The following is a 24609-nucleotide window of genomic DNA, read 5'->3' on the forward strand; positions in this document are numbered from 1 at the left end:
GGAAGGTGAGTGATTGTTGGAAGTGAACTACACCCTGCTAATTTGTTTTGGCTATCCTCTGGGATCATGCTACTTTTCAAGTGCTATAATGGGATTACACTGGCTAAAAGGTCAGAATGCCCTAGTATAGTGCATACCAGATGTAAGATGGTCCTTGCTCCATGAAGTTTATAATCTAGTTAAGACAATGGGACAAGACAGATGAGAAACCAAATAAGAGGCCATGAATTAGGGAAGCATGATGAGGGAATAAAACTCTATTTTAGATAGGAATAAATGAAGAAGGGGTAATTTTTAAGTTAAACTACAAGGAAGGAGGCTTAAGAGTTCATATAAGAAAAGGCCAGTGGGGAAGGATGATATGGCTGTGTCCTTAATGAAGTTTGGGTTATCAGACTAGAGTAGTCAAATTGACACCTAGACTAACGCTTAATTGTATTAATACAGTTCTCTGTAATTCTAAATAGATAAACCCACATTTTAAATCTTAACTGAGGGCAAGTACACTTTAATTGGGCAAAGCTGCAAGACCTTTGGTTACCAGGCCACAAACAAAATCTATATAAGAGAACAAAGAATATGGGCTGGGTGAGTAGTGGGAGCGGTTGGGGACTAGACCACATTTTGGTTTACAAAGAGGCTGTTTTTAAATACCCCACACTGAGACTGTCACTTAATATCTAATGAAGTCAGGCTGGTCCACTCTTCTTGGAATCTATTGGAAGGAGATTAATCCTGTTTTACGAGGGGACCAGGATCATGTCAGATCAATGGGTCCTGGAGGCAATAAGACTGCTACGCCTTAGAATTTTCTCAACCAGTCAGAGGTCTTCATGCTGTCCCACAGCATGTCCTGCGCCAAGCAAGAGGCGGTTTGAAATATGTGACGATTGTGCTGGTACTGCCGAAGGAACAGGATAAAGGAAGTTCCCTGTATGTACCCGGATCAGTCCAGATAGTGGGTTGAGCCTCCTGTCCAGCAGATGAAGGCAGTTGAACCTGCGGTTCCCTCTCTCTAGCTGTTTTTTTTTCTCTCTGGGAATTTCTTCCTACCTTTTGGGTTCTTTTTTCTTCAGAATCAAGCAAGTATTGGTTACATAAATTACTATACAAAAAAAAAAAAAGAGGAAACAAGGTTTTGTCCTTAAGTGAGACAGTTCTGTTTCACAATTTTTACAGGGTCCTGGGAGGGGGGGGGGGTTTCCCCTTGATTTGTTCTGCCTTAGAACTCTTTTATTCCTGGTGCCTTCTGCCTGACTGGGGGTGATACTGGTGGTCCAGTCACTCCCCCTTGTGCTTGGGTGACCCCTGCGAAGACTCATGCCTCTGGTCCCACTGCAGAGATGAATCCATGCCTCTGGTCTGAGATTAAGAAGTAAATATTGAAAAGTACTTTTGCAGGTTCCCGCAATTGATTTTCGAAGTGCAGTGGGAAGAGGAGCGTAGCAGGGCTGATTCGCCTGCTCCCGCTCGCACTCTCAGCCCGGCTTAGCTGATTTTTTTTTTCTCCATGGTAGCTTGTTTGCTCATGCCTTTCTCAACTGTCTGCCTAGCCTGCAGGAAGCCTGGTTCGCGGCCATTTTATCTTCAGATCTTGCAGCAGATTTGGGGCTGGAGGGGGGAAAAGAACATTTTTTGCGATTCTGCCCTGGATCTAAGCCCTGTGGACTCTCCGGGGACAGTCCTTGACCCTTCCCTCCAGGTCTTCCCCCCCAACCCCCTACCCATGAAAACCATCACTGTTTTTTCCCCCTGAGTTTGTTCTCTTGCTGCACAAATCTTCTAGCCAGCCTGGAAGAGCAGAACAATCCACCCCCCCTCCCCTTGGCAAAGATCCCTCGCGTGTCCGCTGGGCAGACCCCTCAAGCCCCGGATTCACGGGTCCGTCACAGTCAGGACTGTACCGGGCGTACCAGATCCCTCCTGACCTGCCTCAACCCTCTCCGCTGCCAGACCAGATCAGGATGCAGATTTGCTACTCCCGAATCCGCCCATCGAGGGGGACAACCCGCGGGTTTTGCGATTACTTCAACGGAAGAACTTGACCTGCTCATTCCTTTTGTTCTGGACGAGGTGGGTATAGAGGTCCCTCCTGAGGAATCCATGAGTGCCTCCAATTCAGACAGTGGACCTGCTCCTAGCAGTGGAAAAGGGAGTACCTCAGGAATCTGTACTTGGACTTGTGCTTTTCAATATATTTATAAATGATCTGGAAAGGAATACGAGAGGTTATCAAATTTGAAGATGTTACAAAATTATTCAGATTAGTTAAATCACAAGTGAATTGTGGTACATTACAGGAGGTTCTTGCGAGACTGGAAGATTGGGCATCCAAATGGCAGATGAAATTTAATGTGGACAAGTGCAAGGTGTTGCATATCGGGGAAAAATAACCCTTGCTGTAGTTACACGATGTTAGGTTCCATATTAGGAGCTACCACCCAGGAAAAAGATCCTAGGCATCATAGTGGATAATGCTTTGAAATCATTTGCTCAGTGTGCTGCAGCAGTCAAAAAAAGCACAACAATGTTAGGAATTCTTAAGAAAGGAATGGTTATCAAAATGGAAAATGTCATAATGCCTCTGTATTGCTCCATGGTGAGACCGCACCTGATGTACAGTTCTGGTCGCTGCATCTTAAAGATATAGTTGCGATGAAGGTACAGAGAAGGGCAACCAAAATGATAAAGGGAATGGAACAGTTTCCCTATGAGGAATGGCTGAAGAGGTTAGGGTTCTTCAGCTTGGAGAAGAGACTGCTGAGGGGGGATATGATAGAGGTCTTTAAAATCATGAGATGTCTTGAGCGAGTAGATGTAAATCGGTTATTTACATTTTCAGTTAATAGGACTAGGGGGTATTCCATAAAGTTAGCATATAGTGCATTTAAGGCTTATTGGAGAAAATTCTTTTTTCACTCAACACACAATTAATTTGTTGCCAGAGGATGTGGTTAGTGCAGATGGGTTTAAAAAAGGTTTGGATAAGTTCTTGGAGGAGAAGTCCATTAACTGCTATTAATCAAGTTTACTTGGGGAATACCCACTGCTATTAATTGATCAGTAGCATGGGATCTTCTTAGTGTTTGGGTACTTGCCAGGTTCTTGTGGCCTGGTTTGACCTCTATTGGAAGCGGAATGCTGGGTTTGGACCCTTGGTCTGACCCAGCATGGCAGTTTCTTATGTTCTTATTAACCTGCTGTCGCTCCTTGTGACCTTGGGCAAGTCACTTTACCCTCTATTGCCTCAGGTACAAAACTTAGATTGTAAGCCCTCTGGGGATAGGGAAATACCTACAGTACCTGAATGTAAACTGGTGTGATATCTCAATCGAGATCAAATGTCGGTATATAAAAATAATAAATAAATACCTGGCAGTGTAACATAGTGGTTAGAATCCAACTGTGAACCTGAAGACTGGCACAGTTCCCTATTCACTACTCGTGACCTTGTGGAAGTAACTTAACCTCCCCATGCTTAACTGTAAGTGCTTTGATTCAGGAATAGTTAAATTGATAGTCTTTTTGTATAGCAGTTTATACTTAAAGTAATGGTATTATGCAAATTTATATGCAACCACCTTGTGATGCACATGGGAGCAAAATGTGGTAGAACTCTAGAACATACTTAACTTTTTTTTTGTTTTTCAAAAATTTTTTTAGGTGGATCTTTCTAAAGACCTTCAGCACTGGGAGGTTCTGAAGCCTGAGGAGAGATACTTCATTTCTCATGTACTGGCATTTTTTGCAGCAAGTGATGGCATTGTAAATGAGAACCTGGTAAGATGGTTTGAAATATGTTCTCTTTAATGCTTGTAAATAAACTAGCAACCAGGTACTACTCTGCAAAGGTCTTATTTCAGAGTGTTATATTCCCTATAACACAATGCTTTAAATGAATATACTTTACTTTGTTGCTGATCTGGGCTTGTTGCAAACTTGGGGGGTGTATATCTGGCAGTATTCCTGCAATGCGACTAGAGCCCATGTTAACCTCTAAACCCAGGGAACCTGGACCAAGGCGGAAGCAAAGCACCAAATAAACTTTCTGGAACTCCGAGCAATTTGATATGCCGTCTTCGAGTTTCGAGATTGCCTTTCCAAGAAAGTAATCCTGATCCAAACAGACAATCGGGTAGCAATGTGGTATCTAAACAAACAAGGGGGCACAGGCTCTTACCTATTGTGCTAGGAGGCAGCACAAATCTGGGCCTGGGCTCTCTCCCACTCCATGCTATTGAGAGCAACTTATCTAGCGGATGTGGACAATGTAATAGCGGACAACTTCAGCTGGGCCTTTCATTCCCATGAATGATCCCTGGATCCCACTGTAGGATACAAAATATTTAAACAGTGGGGCCACCGCAACCTTTGTGAAGTTCTACTCTCTGCAGCGCAGCAGCACTACACCTCCACAGCTTACGTTCGCCCACTCGTGGGCAACGGGTCTCCTCTACATCTAATCTCCACTTCCACTCATCAGCAAGACTCTCGTAAAATTACGTCACAAGGGCACTATGATTCTCATAGCCCCTCACTGGCTGCGGCAGATTTGGTTCTCCATCCTGGGCGACCTGTCAGTCCAAGAACCAATTCGCCTGGGCACAAATCCAACTCTAACACAGAATGGTCTCTTGCATCATCCCAACCTCCACTCACTGTCCCTTACAGCTTGGATGTTGAAAGGTTGATTCTCCAATCTTTGAACCTTTCTGACAATGTGTACCAAGTCATCGTAGCTTCATGAAAGCCTTTTACTAGGAGATCTTACAGTTCAAAATGGAAGAGATTCTCTTCGTGGTGCATAACACAAGAAATAGATCCCTTTTCCTGTCCCATAACAAGGTTCCTAGACTACCTTTGGAATCTGAGTCTGGCCTACAAACCTCCTCCATACACGTCCACATTAGTGCAATAGCCTCTTACCACAAGGGCATAGGGAGTACCTCAGTTTCCACACAACCACTCGTAGCTTGATTCACGAGAGGCTTGCTATATCTTAAGCCTCCACTGTGTCCTCCAGTTCCAGCATGGGATCATAATGTTGTCCTGGCACGACTCATGAAACATCTTTTCGAACCATTACATTCCTGCGAGCTTTGACATCTCACTTGGAAGGTGTTCTTTCTAGTAGCCATAACGTCAGTTCCCTGTACGTACCAGGATCAGTCCAGACGGTGGGTTATGTCCCCCGTCCAGCAGATGGGGGAGCCGTTCCATCTCTTTTATCATTTTGGTCACACTTTTCTGTACTTTCACCAGTGCTATCAGTTCACCTGTATGAATGACATGCTCAAGAAATATTGCAGAGGGGATTGCCAACTCAAAAATATGCAGCTTCTGCTTCTTCCTTAACAGAAACCAGACACCTTCCTCCTATAACAAGGGCTCTTCTGGTGCCACATCTCCTTATCCAAGGCATGCACCTTTAGGCTCCAGAACCTATCTATTCTATTCTTCCACTGCTGCCTTACCAACCACCAATGCTGGAGCATGAACCTATTGTTTCAGAAGATGTTCTCCACTAATACCTGGTCAGAGAACTGAATAGGCGATGGAATTTCTTCATCTTTTTGCTGTCCATGAGGAACACTAATTATTCTTACCAGCTTCCCTGATCATCCAATCCTTCCCACCAAGGGTAACGTCTGTGCTCCACATTTTCCTTTCTCGTCAGATCAAAGAAAATAAGCATCTAGTGAGCAGCCTCCTTTACCATTGGACCTCTCAGATGCTCAGCCCTAGAGGCTCACCACATTCCTCCTGGTCCAGTCGTCATTCCCCAGAAGAGTCCCCAGGCAGCTCGACTGTTGTCCCTTTGGACCCACCTCCAGGACAGCTTGACAACACGTCTCCACTGGAAGACCTCACGGTTCGTGAAGAAGATGGGAGCAATGCTTTTGAGGTAGAGGTTTGGAAGCACCCGGATCTTCGAACATAAATCATGAGCATACTCTACTGGACATCCGAGAAGAGCCATCGGCATTGCCTACTGATGCAGTGATGGACACTGCTCATGAAGATGTGGGAGACTCCTTATTCAGGATACACTGTAGCCTGGAAACTGGATCTGAAACTTCAAATGAAAAAATCACGGATATGGAGTGGTGCTATTTATTTATTTTTCTTTTTTATACTGACATTCATGTATAAAATACAAATCACACCGGTTTACAATGAAACTGAAGGTCGCATGATAGCGTTACAAGGAACAGGGAATATAAATAACTGGGATACAGGAACTTATCCCAGTGCAAATTGGGATACAACATGTGAGGGAATAAAATTACACGATAAATATGTAATGAACACAATTGATAGAATATCAGACCAAAAGGAGTAAAAGGGTGGAAGAGAAATTAGATACCAATAAAACTAAGATAAAAGTCCAGATCTGCAGCTAAAAAGGCAAAGTAAAGCCAGCTCCATTCCAACACGCTGGGTAAAGTCCACTGGATTCTGGATAATTTGGGGGGAAAGGTGTGGTGGGTTTTTTTTTTTTTTTGTTTTTTTTTTACGGCACCATGCGGACAGCAAGAATTACTCATCAATTTTGTATGGTACAGTACAGTTTTAGGAGTGTGTCAAAAACCTCAAGCTGTTTATTTGGTTAGACTCTGGGGAACAAATAACTCCAACCATCTATATGACCTAGAAGAAGCCATCAGACACCACCTACACTCCATCTTGAGTCTTTCGATACAACTGCGTGCACATCTGCCTCCATAGAAACATGCTAGATAGCATTGCTCAGGACCCGCAGCATCACATGTCCACAAAAAGTTAGTGGACCACCTATGTCTGGGTGACAAACTTGAGGGAAAAAGATAAGGGAAACAGTTTCTTAAATAAAGGAGCAGAATGTAACAGTTCAGTCTTTGTCTACATCTGCAGAGCCTCATGCTACAAGCAGTCAATACTTCATAACAGAGGCTGCCTTATCCAAGGAATCTGTATAGCTCCTACCACCAGTAGAGACTACCACCTTTTTAAGCCAGTCAACCTCGGCCTCAAGCAACCCAAGTGTGCACACGACCTCTTGAGCAATGTCAGCAGCCAGCGAAAACAGCACAGAGTTCTTGACAACTCAAACGAGGGTCAGCCTCTTTAGTAGGGGGTTGGATCCAATTGTACCGGACAATCTGGAATTGAATAACCACAGATCAGTGGGTGTGGAAGATGGTACCCTTGTTGCACTTTCTCAATTTTCTGAATTTGCCGTAATCCCACATAATGCTGTTACCACTCACCGACCCATCTCATGTCTCACTCCTGAAGCAAGAGGTGCAACAACTTCTGCAGCATGCAGTTCCACACATATCAGTCTCCTTCACAACTATGATTCTACTCCTAACATTTCTTGATACTGAAGAAAACAGGAGGTGTTCGACCCATCTTGAATATTTGGAATCTCTCTCACATTAGTCCAGAGAAATTAAAGATAACTTCCTTGTGCCCAGTCCTGCTATTCATCCACCTCAATGACCTGGATGTACTCTCTAGATCTCAAAGATGCTTATGCACACATACCTATACACTGTTCTTTGCCTACCCTGAAGCAGAGGTATTGCAATCATAATCAATACAAGGTTCTTCTGTTTTAGGCTCTTGTCTACCCACACAGTCTTTACAAAATGCCTATCAATGGTAAGTCGCACTGTTGTGGTTCTTGTAAGCACCAAAACAGCTCATCTTAAGTTAAGGAGTTTTGACTTTTCTCATACCTGGACAACTGGCTCCTGGTAGAGGCCCCCCCCTCCCCCAAGGGATACCCCTTAATCACATGCCTGAAGGGTGATGTATGGTCGTTCGATCACTGGGTTTTCTCATCAACTTAGAAATATTTGTTCTGGAACCCACACCATGCACTAGGTTGCTAATAGATACCACTAAAACAAGAGCATTCCTTCCTCTTGACAGAGTCAAGATGCTCTCCAGGATTGCAAAGTCATTACTAACAAGAGCTTGGACAATGGCTCTCCACTTTGTCTAAAGACACCTGGCAGCAGCTATTCACATGGTTCTGTTAAGATGCTTACATATGCATTAACTTAGAGAGACTGAGCTCCCAATGGGAGCAGCTCCTATATCCCCTTCACACCAGAGTAATCATAACTATAGAAATGGAACAAATACTCTAGTGGTTATAGCTGGAGGTGTTGCAAGGTGAGAACTCCCTCCAACCAGTTCTACAAGTATTGCTGCTAATGGACGCCTCCATCTTTTGGGAAGCCCACACTGGACAGTTTAAAACACACGGGGGCCTGGTCTGCTCAAGAAAGTCAACTGCAGATCAACTTATTAGAGCACAGAGTGATGCATTATGTGCTTTCTGGCATAATCTCTAAGGAAAATGCATCATGATCCAAACAGGCAATCGGGTTGCAATGTTTTATATCAACAAACAAGGAGGTGCCAGATCATGTGCTCACTGTAAAGAAGCCCTACATATATGGCACTGGGCAGTCCTGAACAAATACATAAGTGGTATTTTTACCTGGCATAGCCAACACCATGGCAGACAAGCTCGGGATATTGCCAGCATGAATGGTCACTGATTCAGTTCACAACAGACCATATCTTCCAGCTATGGGAATACCCATGGATCTCTTTGCAATGGAACAAAACAGAAAGCTAAACTGATTCTGTTCCATTTGATCCAGCGATCTGCAAGAAGCTCCAGACATGTTTGAATACCCTGGGACACAGACCTTGTGTATGCTTTCTTTTCAATACTACTCATACTGAAGACAATTCAGTAATTCATACAAGACTGGGCCGAGACTATTTTTATCACACCAGCATGACTCAAACCGTGGTATGCCTCTAGTACAATTTTCCATCAAACCTCCCATGAGATTGGGAGACAATTCTGTTGCTTTGACACAAGAGGATGGCAAGTTGGTATACCAGACGCTTCCTCAAAATACCAAGGCAATTAATGCATGTTATACTACTGCCAAATTCTGCCGCCCCTTAGGGGTAGATTTTATAAAGCTGCACGTGCTATCCGGCGCGCACACATGGACGCACAATTTTATAGTGCGCGCATGTTACAAAATCGGGGGTCTGCGCGTGCAAGGGGCTGCACAATTGTGCAACTTGGGCATGCTGATGCCCGCGGCCTTCCCCCCATTCCCTGGAGGCAGGCGCAAGTAGTGCACAGCAACAAATGGTCTCTAGCCCCGGCCACTCAGATGCCCTGGGACACGCGCGCTGGGCCTTTTAAAATAGGCCCGGCGCGCGTAACCTTTTTTAAAATCCAGTCCTTATTGTTTAATCCACATCACCCAGAGAATTATAATGAACACACATCTCTAAAAAAACAAAACCTTTTATTGCATGGAGGAAAAGACTTCAGGTGCCAGATTGACAAAGTCAATCTGGTAAAGGGCAAAATCATTAGTCTAAAAAACCTCCTAATTTATTCATTATTTTATAGAAACTTTCTTTTATTTAATCTGCTTCTAAAAATTTTTTTTTTTTTTACATTTTTGAAAACAATGCATGGCTCATACTTGTTCCCATGCACTCTTCTCTTCTTATAGCAAGAACAGATGCTAACAGAATATCAAGCCCATGAAGAGTCTCTTTGGGCAACAATCAAGTGCATATGAGAGGAGAATAATGGACTTTGTGAAATATTCAAAGAGTGCATGGGAACAAGTATGAGCCACGGTGGTGGTGGTCTTTTTTTCAAAAATGTAAAACAAAAAAAAACCAAAAACTTTTTAGAAATAGATAAAATTCAAGAGAATGTCCATCTATAAAACAATGAATACATTAGGTGTTTTAGACTACTAATTTTGCCCTTTACCAGATTGATTATCTGGCATCTGAAGTCTTTTCCTCCGTGAAATAGGTTTTCTTAGAAATTTGTGCTCATAATTCTGTGGGTGATGTGGATTAAACAATAAGGTGCAGTAGAACATACAGACGCTTCCAAAACTCCACCTTACAGCTTGGATGTTGAGCGCTCAGTCCTAGCACACTAGTTTCTCCCGGACCCAATTCAACAAACTTTCCTCTCCTCCCAGAAGCCATCCACGAGGCAATTGCTCTTTCAAATGGAAAGTTTACTCACATTGGTGTGCTTAAAACAACTTAAATCTGAACTTTTGACATTTACTGTCATATCTTCATCACCCCTCTCAATTTGGGTTGGTAACATTAGTCAGCACCATTGTAGCTTATCGCTCACCAGACAATGGAGCACCTATTTCTGTGCATCTCCTGGTCTGCAAATTCATGAAAGGGCTTCTATACCTATGCCCACAGGTTAGAAAACCACTGGTGCCATGGGATTTCAGCATTGAGATGAGTCCTCTTCAAACCTCTTGAATCTGCATCTATAAAAATACTTAACATGGAAGGTTCTCTTTCTAATAGCAGTCACTTCAACGTGCAGAGTAAGCAAACTTCAGGCTCTGGTTCATTACCTACCTTATTTGCAATTCTTTCACAATAAGGTATTCACACACCTGAAAATTCTACCAAAATTGGCCTCTGCTTTTCACTTGAACCAGTTGATAACTCTTCCAACTTTCTAGCCAAAGCGTCATACACATGAAGGAAAGTGGTTGTTACATACATTAGATTACAAAAGGGCTCTAGAATACTGCAAACAAGATACTTTTCCTCTGTGGCAGTTGTCCAGAACTATTCATCTAATCAACAAATCCAGATTTGGGTGCACCTATTGCGAAAAGGACGCTGTCAAATTGGATAACCAGTTGCATACAGGGCATATACAATTGATCTTGCCAGTCCAGACAAAGCCCACCAAACGTGATGGAGGAAACCGTAGCTCGCACACACATAGAACTACCCATAGAGGACATATGTAAAGGAGTGAGCTGGTCCTTTCATACGTTTATTCCCACTATTGTCTAGAATAGATTCCTTGGTGTCCTGCGGATAGTGCGAATAGCCTTGTCATTTGGTTTCTAAATAGTCTCCTCTCCATAGACAAGTCTGGGTTGCTATATTTGTGCTGCAACCCTCAGCTTGGGACTCCCCTCAATTCATGGCTAATTCAGCCCTGCTTATTGACAGAAAAAAGCAAGTTTGCTTACTGTAAATGGTGTTTTCCATAGTTAGGATGAATTAGCTATAAGATGCCTGCCCTTCTCTCTGTGTAGCAGACTGTTTCCAAAGCTAGTAGAATAGAACACACTGAGGAGACTCTGGGGCAATGCCCATGTGAACTCCTACACATGCTCAGCTCAAAGCTCTAATAGCTTGGAGCAACATCCCTGTTCAGTGCTACCAGATAATATCACCTGGAGATCATGGCTAAGTCATCCTGCTATCTACAGAAAACAGTTTATGGTAAGCAAACTCTCATTCCTAGAACAAATTTCTCCATCTTTCAGACACCAGAGTTTTTAACTTAAATTTGTTTAGTCAAATGTCTCGGGTACAAACATGAAACTTTACAGGGAGTCTGAGATGTAACATGTATGTTATCTAGCTCTGTAATCAGTGTTTAACTACTGATGGCACATTGAATTTTTCAGTACATAAATAGCACATTTTGATTTGAAACTAGAGTATACTAAAGCTCTAAGCTGTAGTTCAGAATTGCTTATTTTTTTATGGTGTTGAATATTTAAAGAAGTGAGATGATTCTGCTTATAAGATGCAAGATTTAAACGAAGTTTGAAGGAGTGCTGTTTCTATAGAGTTGGGACTTATTAGGTTAGTATAGTCTCTATTGTTAGTGATCAGCATCATGTGTGTGCATTCTCTAGGTGGAGCGGTTTAGCAAGGAAGTGCAAGTAACAGAAGCTCGCTGTTTCTATGGCTTCCAAATTGCAATGGAAAATATTCACTCAGAAATGTACAGTCTTCTCATCGATACCTACATTAAAGATCCAAAAGAGAGGTAACTGCCTTCACACACCTTTTGAACTGCAATTTTTGTTTTCAACAACTTTTATTAAAACTCTCAGGGAGGGTACACAAAACTCCCTCAGACTACCTTAAAGAACCGGGCACAGCTGTCTTGCCAAGTGCTCCTTTAGGTTGAGACCTGCAGGGAATCTTGGGTGAAGGGAGGAGCCCTTCACCAGAGTATAAGACCTCAGGGCCTAGAAGGGGTAGACCGGCCCCAAGGAAGAGTCCCATAGTATAAGGAGACTGCTATGTTTAAGGTTGAAAGTGACTGTTAAAACCTGTTAGCTTTAAGTTGGGAACTTGCCTGAAGTTAAGGTAAGCTGTGTCTCCAAGTGATTATTTTTTTGCTTTGTACTTTCCTTTAATTGTGAGATATCTGAAGCCAAGGTGAGCTGCCTAAGTTGTTTTGATTTGCTGTGCACTGCACTTTTGTGTGATTTCACCATAAATAAACCGCACTTGAGGAACAGCCAGTTTCCCCCTGCTCTCCCTGGAGAGTGTTCGAGAGCTGGTGTGAGGAGCAAAGTTCTCAACCTCTCAAAGTTGAAACTTCTCTGATGCTGGAATTTACAGGAAGAACTTAAAGGCTTGGCCTTTAACACGCTCTAAAGTGCTGGTAGCAGCTATTGCTTATTAAAGGGGGCAAGTCAATAGGTGAGCATTGTCTTCCCATCCAGATGTGTCCAGGTTTTTGAAGTTAAGCATCTGCATCATCCCTTATGGTTACCAGTGCTTCTTTGGTACCTTAATCTGGGCTTGACTTTTTTGGCAGGTCCCACTTTTTGGCCACTGCCTGGTCTCTTTATGACTACTCACTTTGAAAACCGTTTTTTCTCATAGCAATCTATTCAGCACAATGGATCTTTGAGCTGCAAGCTCTTTCGTGCTGTAGACATTTCTACAAATAACTCCTGGGGCAGTACAGCCTAGAACACCTTCCTTTTTGCTAAAAGTGGTTTCAGAGTTTCATTTGAATCAGACTATATTTCCATGCCCACTCTGGACAGGGATAGGAATGAGCATGATTATCTGTCAGGCGGCATCTGATGCAGTACTTAAAGATTACTAAATCTTTCAGGTATCTGATAGTCTGCTCCATGGTGGGGGTGAACAGATGATGCAGGCAACTATTGCTTGTTGGGTTAAAGAAGTCATCACAGCCGCCTATGTGGATTCCAATGTCCTGTTCCCTGTACGTACCAGGATCAGTCCAGGACACCTGGGTTGTGACTCCGCACCAGTAGATGGAGACAGACTAAAACTTGTGGGCGGAGCATATATGCCCCTGTGCCAGTCACAGCCCCTCAGTCTTACTCTGTCTCCAGTAGGTGGTGCAGGTCTGGTCACAGCCCTGTCGGGCCTGATTCTGTGTGGTTAGTCAGGTTCGCTTTTGTGGTTTATTTTATTAGGCCTAACTTGGTTTTTTTCTTCAAATTGGGTTTTATTTAATCTTGTTTAATTCTAGTCCCAGTTGCCCTGCCTCCCTGGGGAGTTGAGAGGTCCTGAGGGGACTACCCTCCCCAGGTTGAGGCCGCTGCTAGGGTTGAGGACCCGGCTGGACTAGTAGCAGCATCAGGGGTGACACCGGGGAGCCCGGTTCACTCACCCCTGCAGGACATAGGGCTTTTCAGCACCTGGGACAGCGTTTTTTCTTATTTAAAAAAAAAAAAAAAAAAAAAGTGTTTTTACTTTTGTTTTCAGTCGGCTCTCCGTTCCCTGGCGTTGCGCTCCGTTCCACTCGAGGGGGGGCGTCTTCGGCAGGGGGGAGGTCGCCGATTTTCGCCGCATTGAATTTTTGTGTTTATTCGGCGTCCCTCAGTGCTTTTCGGCGCGTCTTTGGTTTCCCGCGGTTTTTTGCAGGGCCGCGCGGCTCGCAGTGCAGGGCCTGCGACTCGGCGCGCGCGCGTCTCTCCCGGGACGGGCTTTGCTCGGCCTGCGTCCCGGGAGACGAGGGATCGTCGGCGGCTCCTCGGGGGGCCCGTTCCCGGGTCGCGCGATCGCCGTCGCAAGGGGGGGGTCCCCCTGATAGGCCTCCTGACCCGTTCCTGGTCAGCGCGGGAATGGCGGCCATTTTGTCTACCGGCCGGGTAGCTTCGCGGGAAACGGTGGGGGCCTCGGTTTTACCTCCTACGCTTTCCCCGCAGCGGGGTGCAGCGGTGGAGGTCCCTTCAGAGGGGCCCCAGTCCCGGGGGCATTCGGAAAGCGACGCAACGGATTCGGGGCAAGTTTTCTGAAGATTTGGCGCTTTTGCTGCGCCGTTCTAAGCGCAGCAAGCGCAGACGGGGGGACGCCTCGCGTTCAAGGGTCCACCGGTCCCCGCCGCAGAAGAAGATGGCAAGGAGGGTGGCGAAGACCACCCAGAGAGCGGCCTGGGGCAAACGGCTTCCCCGAGGGGTGCCGCAGAACTCGGATTCCGAAGATACCTCCGGGGCGGACACAGAGGCCTCCGAGGAGCCCCTGCCTGGGGCCGGGACGGCAGCAGCAGATGGCTCGGCGCAGCCCAGTACAGGTAAAGGAGCGCAGGCCGTCGATGGGGATGACCCCAAGGTGGTGCGTCTGTTCCGCAGAGAGGAACTGTCGCCACTCATTCCGGCCATTCTCCAGGAGCTGGGGATTGAGGCTCCTCCGGTGGTGGTCCGCCAGGAGGCAAATATGGATCCTGTTCTGATTGGGTTCACAGGGCCGGCGGTCGTTTTTCATTTTTTCGTCCACGGATATCCTCTTCAAGGAATGGGATACTCCGGAGTTAGGTCTGAAGGTCAGCAAGGCCATGGACAAACTTTACCCTTTGCCGGAGGACGCGCTAGAGCTCCTCCGACTCCCAAAGGTGGATTCGGCAGTGTCAGCTGTCACGAAGAGGTCTACCATCCCGGTCACGGGAGCGACAGCCCTCCGGGATATTCAAGACCGTACGTTGGAGGTTCAACTCAAAATATTTTTGAGGTTTCTGCCCTAGGGGTGCGTGCCGCCAGTTGCACAAATTTTGCTATGCGTGCTAGTCTGCGCTGGACTCAAGTCCTGCAGGCGAATGCGGGTCTCTCTTCAGAGGAGGCTTCCCAAGCTGACAGATTGGAGGCGGCCATTGCCTATGGCGCGGATGCATTCCATGATCTTTTGCGCACCTCAGCTAGGTCCATGGTGGCAGCGGTGTCGGCACGTCGTCTCCTTTGGCTGCGCAATTGGGCAGCGGATGGCTCTTCCAAGGCTCACCTCGGGGCTTTGCCTTTTAAGGGGACATTGCTGTTCGGCAAGGAGTTGGACGATTTGATGGTTTACCTGGGGGAGAACCGAGCGTTTAAGCTGCCGGAGGATAGGACCCGGTCGAGATTTTCCTTTTCAGGCAGAGCCCGGTTCAGGGGGCCCAGGAAGTCTAGGCCACAAAGATCCTCTGGACCCTAGGCCGTCTTCCTCTCGGTACACCCAGTGGCAGCAGTCCTTTCGGGGCAAACGTTTTGGCCGGCAAGGAGGGGCCCCGTCGGGTGCGGGGTCCAAGCCTTCGCAATGAGGTTCGGCCGGCCCATCCCTCGTCGCGTCCTCGGCACGCTGTTCCAAACGTGGGGACGCGTCTATCCTTATTCCTCGAGGAATGGGCCAGCGTGACATCGGATCAATGGGTCCTCGACGTGATAAAACATGGCTACGAGTTAGATTTGGCTCGCATCCCAACGGACAAATTCCTGGTCTCACCCTGCAAGGATCCCAAGAAGAAGGCGGCGGTGCTAGATACCATCCAAAGACTAGAAAGACTGGGAGCCATCTCGCCGGTTCCGGCCGCTCAGTACGGCAAGGGCCGGTACTCCATTTACTTCTTAGTCCCCAAGAGAGACGGCACTTTCCGCCCAATTCTGGATCTGAAAGGAGTCAACAGATGCCTTCGAGTCCCTCACTTCAAAATGGAGACCATTCGGTCAGTGATCTCGTCAGTGCGTCCCGGCGAATTCCTGGCGTCCCTAGATCTCACAGAAGCTTACCTTCATGTGGAAATTCAACCAGCGTTTCAGCGGTTTCTGAGGTTTGGCATTCTGGGCAGGCACTTCCAGTTCCGGGCGCTTCCGTTCGGCCTGGCGACAGCGCCTCGGACATTCACGAAAGTGATGGTGGTCGTGGCGGCGCAGTTGCGGCGGGAAGGCCTGCTGGTTCACCCTTACCTCGACGATTGGCTGAGCCGGGCGAAGTCTCAGAGTCTGTGTCGGCAGGCGGTGGCCAGGGTGTTACAGCTCTTGCAGTCCCTGGGCTGGGTGGTCAACTTCAACAAGAGTTATCTCGAACCTCTCAGTCCTTGGAATATCTTGGAGCCCTGTTCGACACGTAGCGAGGCAGTGTGATTCTCTCGCAGGACCGGATATGCAAACTGCAGTCTCAGGTGCTACGTTTTTGTTGCTACACCGGCCACGAGTCTGCGATTACCTGACGGTTCTGGGGTCTATGGCATCCAAGCTGGCGTTAGTCCCTTGGGCGTTCGCTCATCTATGGCCGCTGCAGTCCTCATTGCTTTCCCGCTGGAAACCGGTTTCCGAGGATTTCTATCTACCTCTACCTCTCGAGGGGCAGGCGCGATCCAGCCTGAGCTGGAAGTCGGTTCAGGGTCTGTGGTCAGAGTCGCAGACCCGGTGGTCTATCAACCGGCTGGAGACCAGAGCGGTCCGTCTGGCGCTGCAAGCTTTTCTACCCCTCGTGCGCGGACAGGCGGTCCGGGTATGGTCGGACAACGCTACCACCGTGGCTTACATCAATCGCCAGGGAGGGACAAGAAGTCCTCTAGTGGCGGAGGAGGCGCGGCTCTGGCTGCTCTGGGCAGAACGGCATCTCAGCCATCTCGTGGCTTCCCACATAGTGGGAATCGACAACGTCCAGGCGGATTTTCTCAGTCGTCACCGCTTGGATCCCGGAGAGTGGGAGTTGGCGGACGAGGCGTTTCTCTTCATTCGCCGGACTTGGGGAATGCCCCACATGGATCTGATGGCCACCTGGCACGACGCGAAGGCTCCGCGATTTTACAGTCGACGTCGCGAAAGGGGAGCAGAAGGAGTCGACGCGTTGGTGCTTCCCTGGCCGGTGGATGTGCTTCTCTATGTGTTCCCACCGTGGCCCATGATCGGAAAGATCCTACGGCGCATAGAATTGCATCCATCCAATGTGATCATGGTGGCGCCGGAGTGGCCACGCCGTCCGTGGTTTGCGGACCTGGTCCAGCTGTCAGTGGCCGCACCCCTTCGTCTACAGGGATTCCCGGGGTTCCTTCGTCAGGGCCCCGTCTGTTTGGAGGATGTGGCTCACTTTTGTCTCGCAGCATGGTTTTTGAGAGGTATCGGTTGAAGAGAAAAGGCTATTCGGATGCGGTCGTTGCTACGTTGCTGAGATCCAGAAAACAGTCTACGTCCCTAGCTTATGTTCGGGTCTGGGTAGTTTTTTGAGGAATGGTGCATGGAGTGGGGCCTAGACCCCACTTCCGCTTCTATTCCCGATATTCTGGCTTTTTTTTCCAGGCGGGGCTCGCCGAAGGTTTAGCGTGTAATTCCCTTCGGGTTCAAGTGGCGGCGCTTGGCTGTTTGCGTGGTAAGGTCCGGGGATCTCTCTGGCTCTCCACCCGGATATCTCCCGCTTTCTTAGGGGGGCTAAGCACCTCCGTCCTCCGTTGCGGCCCCCTTGCCCGTCTTGGAACCTCAACTGGGTACTCTCAGCCTTATGCTCAGTGCCGTTTTGAGCCCCTGAAACGTTCTACGCTCAAGGATTTCACCTTGAAGACCGTATTCCTAGTGGCGATTGCATCGGCCCGTCGTGTTTTCAGAATTACAGGCGTTGTCCTGTAGGGAGACCTTCTTGCGCATCTCCGATTCGGTGGTCTCCTTGCGGACGGTTACCTCCTTCCTTCCTAAGGTCGTGTCGTCGTTCCATTTGAATCAGTCAATTGAACTTCCCGCTTTCTCGGTTGCGGAGTCTTCGGACCCGAAAACAAAAGACTTGAGAAAACTAGATGTGCGGAGGTCCCGGCTTCGCTATCTGGAGGTTACTAATCCGTTTCGGGTGACGGATCTTCTGTTTGTGTTAACTTCGGGTCCAAAGAAAGGTGCTGCGGCGTCCCGCACGACAATTGCCCGTTGGCTCAAGGAAGCCATTGGTTCTGCGTACGTTCTGCGCGGAAAATCGCCGCCGGTGGGTCTTCGGGCTCATTCGACACGCTTTGCAGGGCGGATACCTGGAAGTCGTTGCATACCTTCATTAAACATTGCCGGTTGGATGTTCAGGCTACTGAAGCTGGGGGTTTTGGAGAGAGGGTACTCCGAGCGGGACTCTCTGCTTCCCACCCTCGGTAAGTTAGCTCTGGTACATCCCAGGTGTCCTGGACTGATCCTGGTACGTACAGGGAAAGGAAAATTAGTTTCTTACCTGATAATTTTCGTTCCTGTAGTACCAAGGATCAGTCCAGGATCCCGCCCGCAGTGTTGCGTTATAGTAACGGAGAGTCCGCTCATTATTGTGTTTTTCAGTACGCTGATCCATTCGCTCTCCCGGTTGGGGAGTCTGGTTCCTGTAGGGGTGTTGGTTTTCTTTTCCCTACCAAGTTGTATGGTTAGCTATGGTTGCCTTTTGGCTTTTGTCTACTTTGACATTACGTATGACTGAGGGGCTGTGACTGGCACAGGGGCATATATGCTCCGCCCACAAGTTTTAGTCTGTCTCCATCTACTGGTGCGGAGTCACAACCCAGGTGTCCTGGACTGATCCTTGGTACTACAGGAACGAAAATTATCAGGTAAGAAACTAATTTTCCTTTATTAGCCGGGTAAAGGCACATTCTACTAAGGCTCATGCAGTATTGTGGGCGGAGCTTCAGTTGTCTCCTTTCAAGATTTGCCAAGCAGCAATGTGGTCCTTACACACTTTTTCCAAGAATTACCACTTGGATGTTCAGGCCCAGGAGGACGTGGCCTTCGCGTGTGCAGTGTTGATGGGACCACGGTCAGCCTCCTGCCCTTTTCGGTACATCCCACTTGTGTGGATTGGCCTTCCTGAGTTCAGAGGAAGGAGAAATTACTACTTATCTGATTTTCCTTTCATCTAAGAAAGGCAAGCCAATCCACAACCTTCCCTGGGCTGCCTACTTGCTTTCAGTTCATCCCTTAGGTTGGATGATGGAGAGTATTATTTCTGTAACATTTGCTGGGCTGGTAAGTCTCATAACCAGCTCCCTACAGTTATTGCATCCTGATTCTTTTAACTAAGCTCAGTGTTCCCATTTGTTTGGATTCATGAGTGGTTGTCAGTATTCATGTTCAAGTATAATCAGTTTGTCCACAGTTTGACTTTTCCAGAGAATACTGGCAGGCTGTCAGGGCAGGCTATATGTCAGTGGGTCAGTATTACTTATTCCCTGTACGTACGCGGAGCAGTCCAGACGGTGGGTAGAGCTTCCTATCCAGCAGATGGAGCCAGAGAAAAAAACTGAAAGGGCATACCATATAAGGAGTGTGCTCACCCTGTGCCCCTCAGTATTTCTCTAGTTCTAGCAGATGTGGTCAGATGAACCTGTGATTCCCTCTCCTTAGTGAATCTTCTATTTCTTCTCTTCAAAGACTTCTTTTCTTCAACATTTCCTGGGCCAAGCAAGTATTTTCTACAAAAAAAAAAAAGTTAAACAGTATATCTTTTCTCACAGGAGATAGGTTTTTGTCTCCTAGCTCTTGTGGAGCCCTAGCGGGGATTTTTCCCCTTGATTACTTCAGCCTAAGACTCCTTTTTCCCAGTGGCCTTCCCTAGGAGTGATACTGTAGGTCCAGTCACTCCTCCCCCCCTCCTTTTTCCTGTGGTGACCCCTGAGATATGCATGCCTTGGGTCCCATTGCAGAGAAGCTTGACATTTTTCTGCTGTGTCAGGGCTCAATAAAGCCTGCTAAGTAATTCTTGGGAAAAAAAAGCAAAACTACTTATTCAGTTCAAGTTTAATTTTGCAGTGGAAAAGGTTATTCTTTACTGCACTTTGCCGACCGGCAGGGAAAGAAGCAGCTTACAGCCTTCGCTGGCTCTCTCGCTTCTGTGCAGGCAACATCAGCTGTCTTTTTGTTTTTTCTCACGATCCCGATGCCGAAATCAGCGCTTTGCCTGGCCTGTGGGGAGCCTGCTTTGCGGCTCTCCTGCGATGGCCTTTGCTCAGTCTGCTTGCCCAGAGGGGAGGGACCCTCCGTTGCACCTTTTAAATTTGATGACCTGAGGTCGGGTAGGCAAGCTAGTGTCCGGGCCGTCCTCTTCAAAAAAAAAAAAAAATCTGTGGGAGCGGTGGCCATTTTGTGCCTGGGCCTCTCTTCAGACTTGGGAGTCCTGGGGGGGGGGGGGGGAGCCGGAGCCGGATTTTACCCATTCTCTGCCTAATTTAAGTCCTATGGACTCTCCTGCTCCTGTTTCTGACTTCCCCCCTTTGCCTGGCAGAGCACTCCCTGGGTTTTCCCCGGAGTTTGTGCTCCTGTTGCACAGATCTTTTTTGGCCAGCTTGGAGGAATAGGGGTTCCCTCCCTGAACACCCTCCCCCCAGCAAAAATCCCTCATTTGGTGGCCAGGGCTCTAGTGCTCCAGACTCGCAGGGTGCGACCATGGTTAGGACTGTGCCCAATGGTCCGGACCCACTTGATCCTCCTCAGCCCGCTACGCTGCCAGATCAGGATGACGACCCGGATCAGTCGCTAGGTAATCCCCCTGTGGAAGGAGATGACCCATGGGTCCTAAGATTGTTTAACCGGGAAGAACTTGATCCACTCATTCCTTTTGTTCTGGATGAACTTGGGATTGAGCTTCCCTCAGAGAACCCTGCCAGTACCTCTACTTCTCGGACCGTGGACCCAGTCTTAGCTGGCTTTCGAGCTCCTCCTCATACTTTTCCTTTTCACCATATGCATATGCAGCTCCAGGAATGGGAATCCCCCGAGTCTGGCCTCTGTGTGGGCAGGGCAATGGATAAACTATATCCCCCTGCCGGATCAGGCCATAGATACGTTAAAGGTCCCCAAGGTTGACAATTTGGTGTCCACGGTCACCAAGCACACCATTATCCCGGTGGTGAGGGCGATGGCCTTAAAAGATCTTCAAGATCTTAAGTTGGAACTTCATCTCAAAAGGCTCTTCGAGGTGTTGGTCTTATGAGTCTGGGCAACGGACTGTAGCAGGCTAGCCTCAGGTGGGATCAACAATTGCTCAGCACCCAGGACCTCCCGGCTGCTGAGGCCGAGCAAGCGGAGCGACTTGAAGGCGCAATTGTGTATGGAGCTGATGCCCTTTATGATCTCAAAGGACAGAGCTTTTTCAATAGCTGGCCCATCTATTTGGAATAGCATCCCATCAAGCCTCAGAGTAGAGCCTTGCCTGTTAACTTTTAGAAAACGACTTAAAACCTGGCTCTTTCACCAAGCCTTTGCCGACCCACCAGACAAGCACTAGTTGTTCTCATGCTTACCCGTCACGGTGTTTATTCTTACAAATGGACTTTGACTCTTCCAGATTAAAGCACCATTAAGCTTTAACCCGTACGCACTATGTTATCACTTTGTTTTTATTTATTTCCTGCCTTGTCTTCCTTCCAGCTTCCTGCAAGCTTCCAAGTTCCCTTACCCTGTTGATTGTAACTTTGACTCATTCCTACCTATTGTTTACCTTTCGTTCTCTTGAATTGTGACCCCAATTATATTCTTGTTTATTGTAAACCGATCTGATATGGTTATTTACTATGAAGGTCGGTATATAAAACTGTTAAATAAATAAATAAATAAAAATCTCAGAGTACAGGCCAGGGCTATGGTCTCCGCGGTTTCCGCCAGGGGTCTCCTTTGGCTGCGTACATGGGCGGCGGCAATTCCTCTAAGTCACAATTGGGCACTCTTCCTTTTAAGGGCAAGTTGCTTTTTGGGGAGGACTTGGAACAGCTGTTAAGTCCTTGGGAGACGACAAGATTCATAAGCTGCCTGAGGACAGTCCTAAACAGTCAATCTTTTTTTTTTTTCCTTCGCGCTCCCGTTTCAGGGGTCAGCGCAGCTACAATAAACCCCAAGGGTCTTTTTAGCGGAATTCCTCCACCAGGTCGCAGGCATGGTCTCATTCCTTTCGGGAGCGTCTGCCTTTCAGAGATGGCAACCCTCCCAGATCCGCCACAAAGTCCTCTCAATGAGATGCGGCCGGCCCCTTCCTCCGTTCGTGCCTTAGGTGGACGTCTGTCCCTTTTTCTCGAGGAATGGGCCAAAATCACTACGGATCAGTGGGTCCTCGATGTGATCGAAAAAGGTTATGTTAGAATTTGCTCGGGAGCTTCCTGACCGACATCTAATCTCGCCATGTGGCAGTCGAAAGCGACCAGCGGTGTGTCAGATTCTTGACAAGCTCCTGGAGCTCGTAGCCATAGTCCCTGTTCCCAGAAAAGAACAGGGATCTGGCCAGTATTCCATATACTTGGTCATTCCCAAAAAGAACTGCACCTTCTGTCCAATCCTGGACCTCAAGAGTCAACCGGGCCCTCAAGGTTTTTCATATTTTCAAATGGAGACCTGAGGATGGTCAGCGGCAGTTTGCTCCGGGGAGCTCCTGGCCTCTCTCGACCTCACGGAGGCTTACCTACACATCCTGATTTGCAAGGAACACCAGAATGGCACTCAAGTTCTTCCTCCCCTTGGTCAGGCGCAAAGCGGTGAGAGTCCTCTCAGACAATGCTATCAAAGTAGCTTACATCAACCGCCAGGGGGGGGCAGCAGGAGTCGCCTGGTGGCTCTGGAGGCCAGCAAACTGTTCGCATGATTGGAGCGCCACCTGGACCGCCTGGCGGCTTCCCACTTTGCAGGGAAGGAGAATGTTCAGGCAGACTTTCTCAGTCGTCAACATCTCGACCCCCGGAGACTGGGAGTTGTCGGAAGAAGCAATGCATCTGGTCATACGCAAGTGGGGGGCTCCTCACTTGAACTTGATGGTCACCTTAAAGAATGCAAAGGCTCCCAGGATCTTCAGCCGAAGACAGGAACACTGCTCAGGGGGGAGTGGACGCGCTGGCCCTACCCTGGCCCAGCGATGTCCTCCTTTATATGTTCCCACCTTGCCCTCTGGTGGGAAAGGTCCTCAGACGGATAGAGGTTCACAATGGGCTGGTAATTCTCATCGCGCCGGAGTGGCCCCGTGGACCTCATGAATCTTGCGTCTGATTGCCCTCTTCGGCTCTGTCACCTCCACGATCTCCTCCGACAAGGTCCTGTATTTTTCAAGCGGGTGGATTGCTTTTGTCTAGCGGCCTGGCTTTTGAGAGATGACGCCTAAGACGGAGGGGCTACATCTCTGGCTTATGTGCTAGTCTGGAGGGTGTTTGAGAATGTGTGCGGATGCAGGGGTATCGACGCATAGGGCCTCTGTCTCCTTGGTTCTCTCCTTCCTTCAGAATGGTCTCTCTAAAGACTTGTATTTTAATTCCTTGCGTGTTCAGGTTTCAGCTCTCAGTTCCCTCTTAGGGAGGCTTGACAGTTACTTGGTGGCGGCCCATCCGGATGTTGTACGTTTTCTTAAGGGCGCCAAGCATTTGAATCCGGCGGTCCGGGCGCCTTGTCCGTCCTGGAGTCTTAATCTGGTTCTTCCTTCCTACCAAATGTGGTTTCTTTCTTCATGTAAATCAGTCTGTCGAGCTCCCTGCCTTCTCTCCGGAGGATATTGCTAGTGCGACGGGGGATGACCTCTGCCGTTTGGATGTTAAGAGAGCTCTTCTGCAGTATTTACAGGTTACTAATTACTTCAGGATCTTAGATCTTTTTGTCTTCTGGAGTGGGCCTCATAAGGGGCAGAAGGTCTCTAAAGCCACCATAGCTCATTGACTAAAGGAAGCCATCGTGTCTGCGTATATTTGTCAGGGTCGGCAGGTCCCGAAGGGTCTAAAAGCCCATTCTCTGCGTTCGTAGGCTACCTCGTGGGTGGAGAGCCAGCTGGTTTTTCCACAGGAAATTTGCAGAGCAGCCACTTGGAAGTCGTTGCATACTTTTGCTCATTACCGTCTTAACGTAGTGGCGCCAGTGCTTGGTTCTTTTGGCAGACAGGTACTCAGAGTGGGACTTTCTCTGTCCCACCCTAGTTAGGAAGCTTTGGTACATCCCACTGTCTGGACAGATCGGGTACATACAGGGAAAGGAAAATTGGTTCCCTGTACGTACCAGGATCAGTCCAGGACACCTGGGTTGTGACTCCGCACCAGTAGATGGAGACAGACTAAAACTTGTGGGCGGAGCCATATATGCCCCTGTGCCAGTCACAGCCCCTCAGTCTTACTCTGTCTCCAGTAGATGGTGCAGGTCCGGTCACAGCTCCTCCCTGCCCTGATTCTGGTACTCCGTCAGGGTTGGTTTTTCTTTCCTTTGGGTTAGGCCAGGTTAGGCTTTTGGTTTTGTAATTGGAATTTTTGCCAAATTGTCACTGACGTCCGTCTGCCCTGCCTCCCAGGGGGGTTGAGAGGTCCTGAGGGGACTACCCCCCCCCGGTTGAGGCCACTGCTAGGGTCGAGGACCCAGTTTTGCCATTTAGCAGTGTCAGGGGTGACACCGGGGAGCCCGGTTCACTCACCCCTGCTGGACTAGGGCTCCAGGACCGCGGACAGCGACAGGCCTTGTTTTTTGTAAAAAAAAAAAAAAAAAAAAAAAAAAGTTTTGTCTGTTTTTTGTTTTGTCCGGCTCTCTGTTCCTTGTATCGCCGCTCTCGGGGGGGGCGCCG

General features: G+C 48.0%; 1 protein-coding gene across 2 annotated transcripts in view; it reads left to right on the forward strand.

The window, feature by feature from the left end:
• RRM2 (ribonucleotide reductase regulatory subunit M2) overlaps window positions 1–24609 on the forward strand; it is a 48940-nt gene that overhangs the window by 3153 nt on the left and 21178 nt on the right. For both annotated transcript variants that reach the window (XM_029595863.1, XM_029595862.1), the window contains exons 5-6: window positions 3664–3780; window positions 11754–11887. In XM_029595863.1, coding sequence (XP_029451723.1) covers window positions 3664–3780; window positions 11754–11887 — 251 coding nt within the window. The remainder of the gene's footprint in view (window positions 1–3663; window positions 3781–11753; window positions 11888–24609) is intronic.

This window comes from Rhinatrema bivittatum, chromosome 3 (genome assembly GCF_901001135.1).
Source record: "Rhinatrema bivittatum chromosome 3, aRhiBiv1.1, whole genome shotgun sequence".
Lineage (NCBI taxonomy): Eukaryota > Metazoa > Chordata > Amphibia > Gymnophiona > Rhinatrematidae > Rhinatrema > Rhinatrema bivittatum.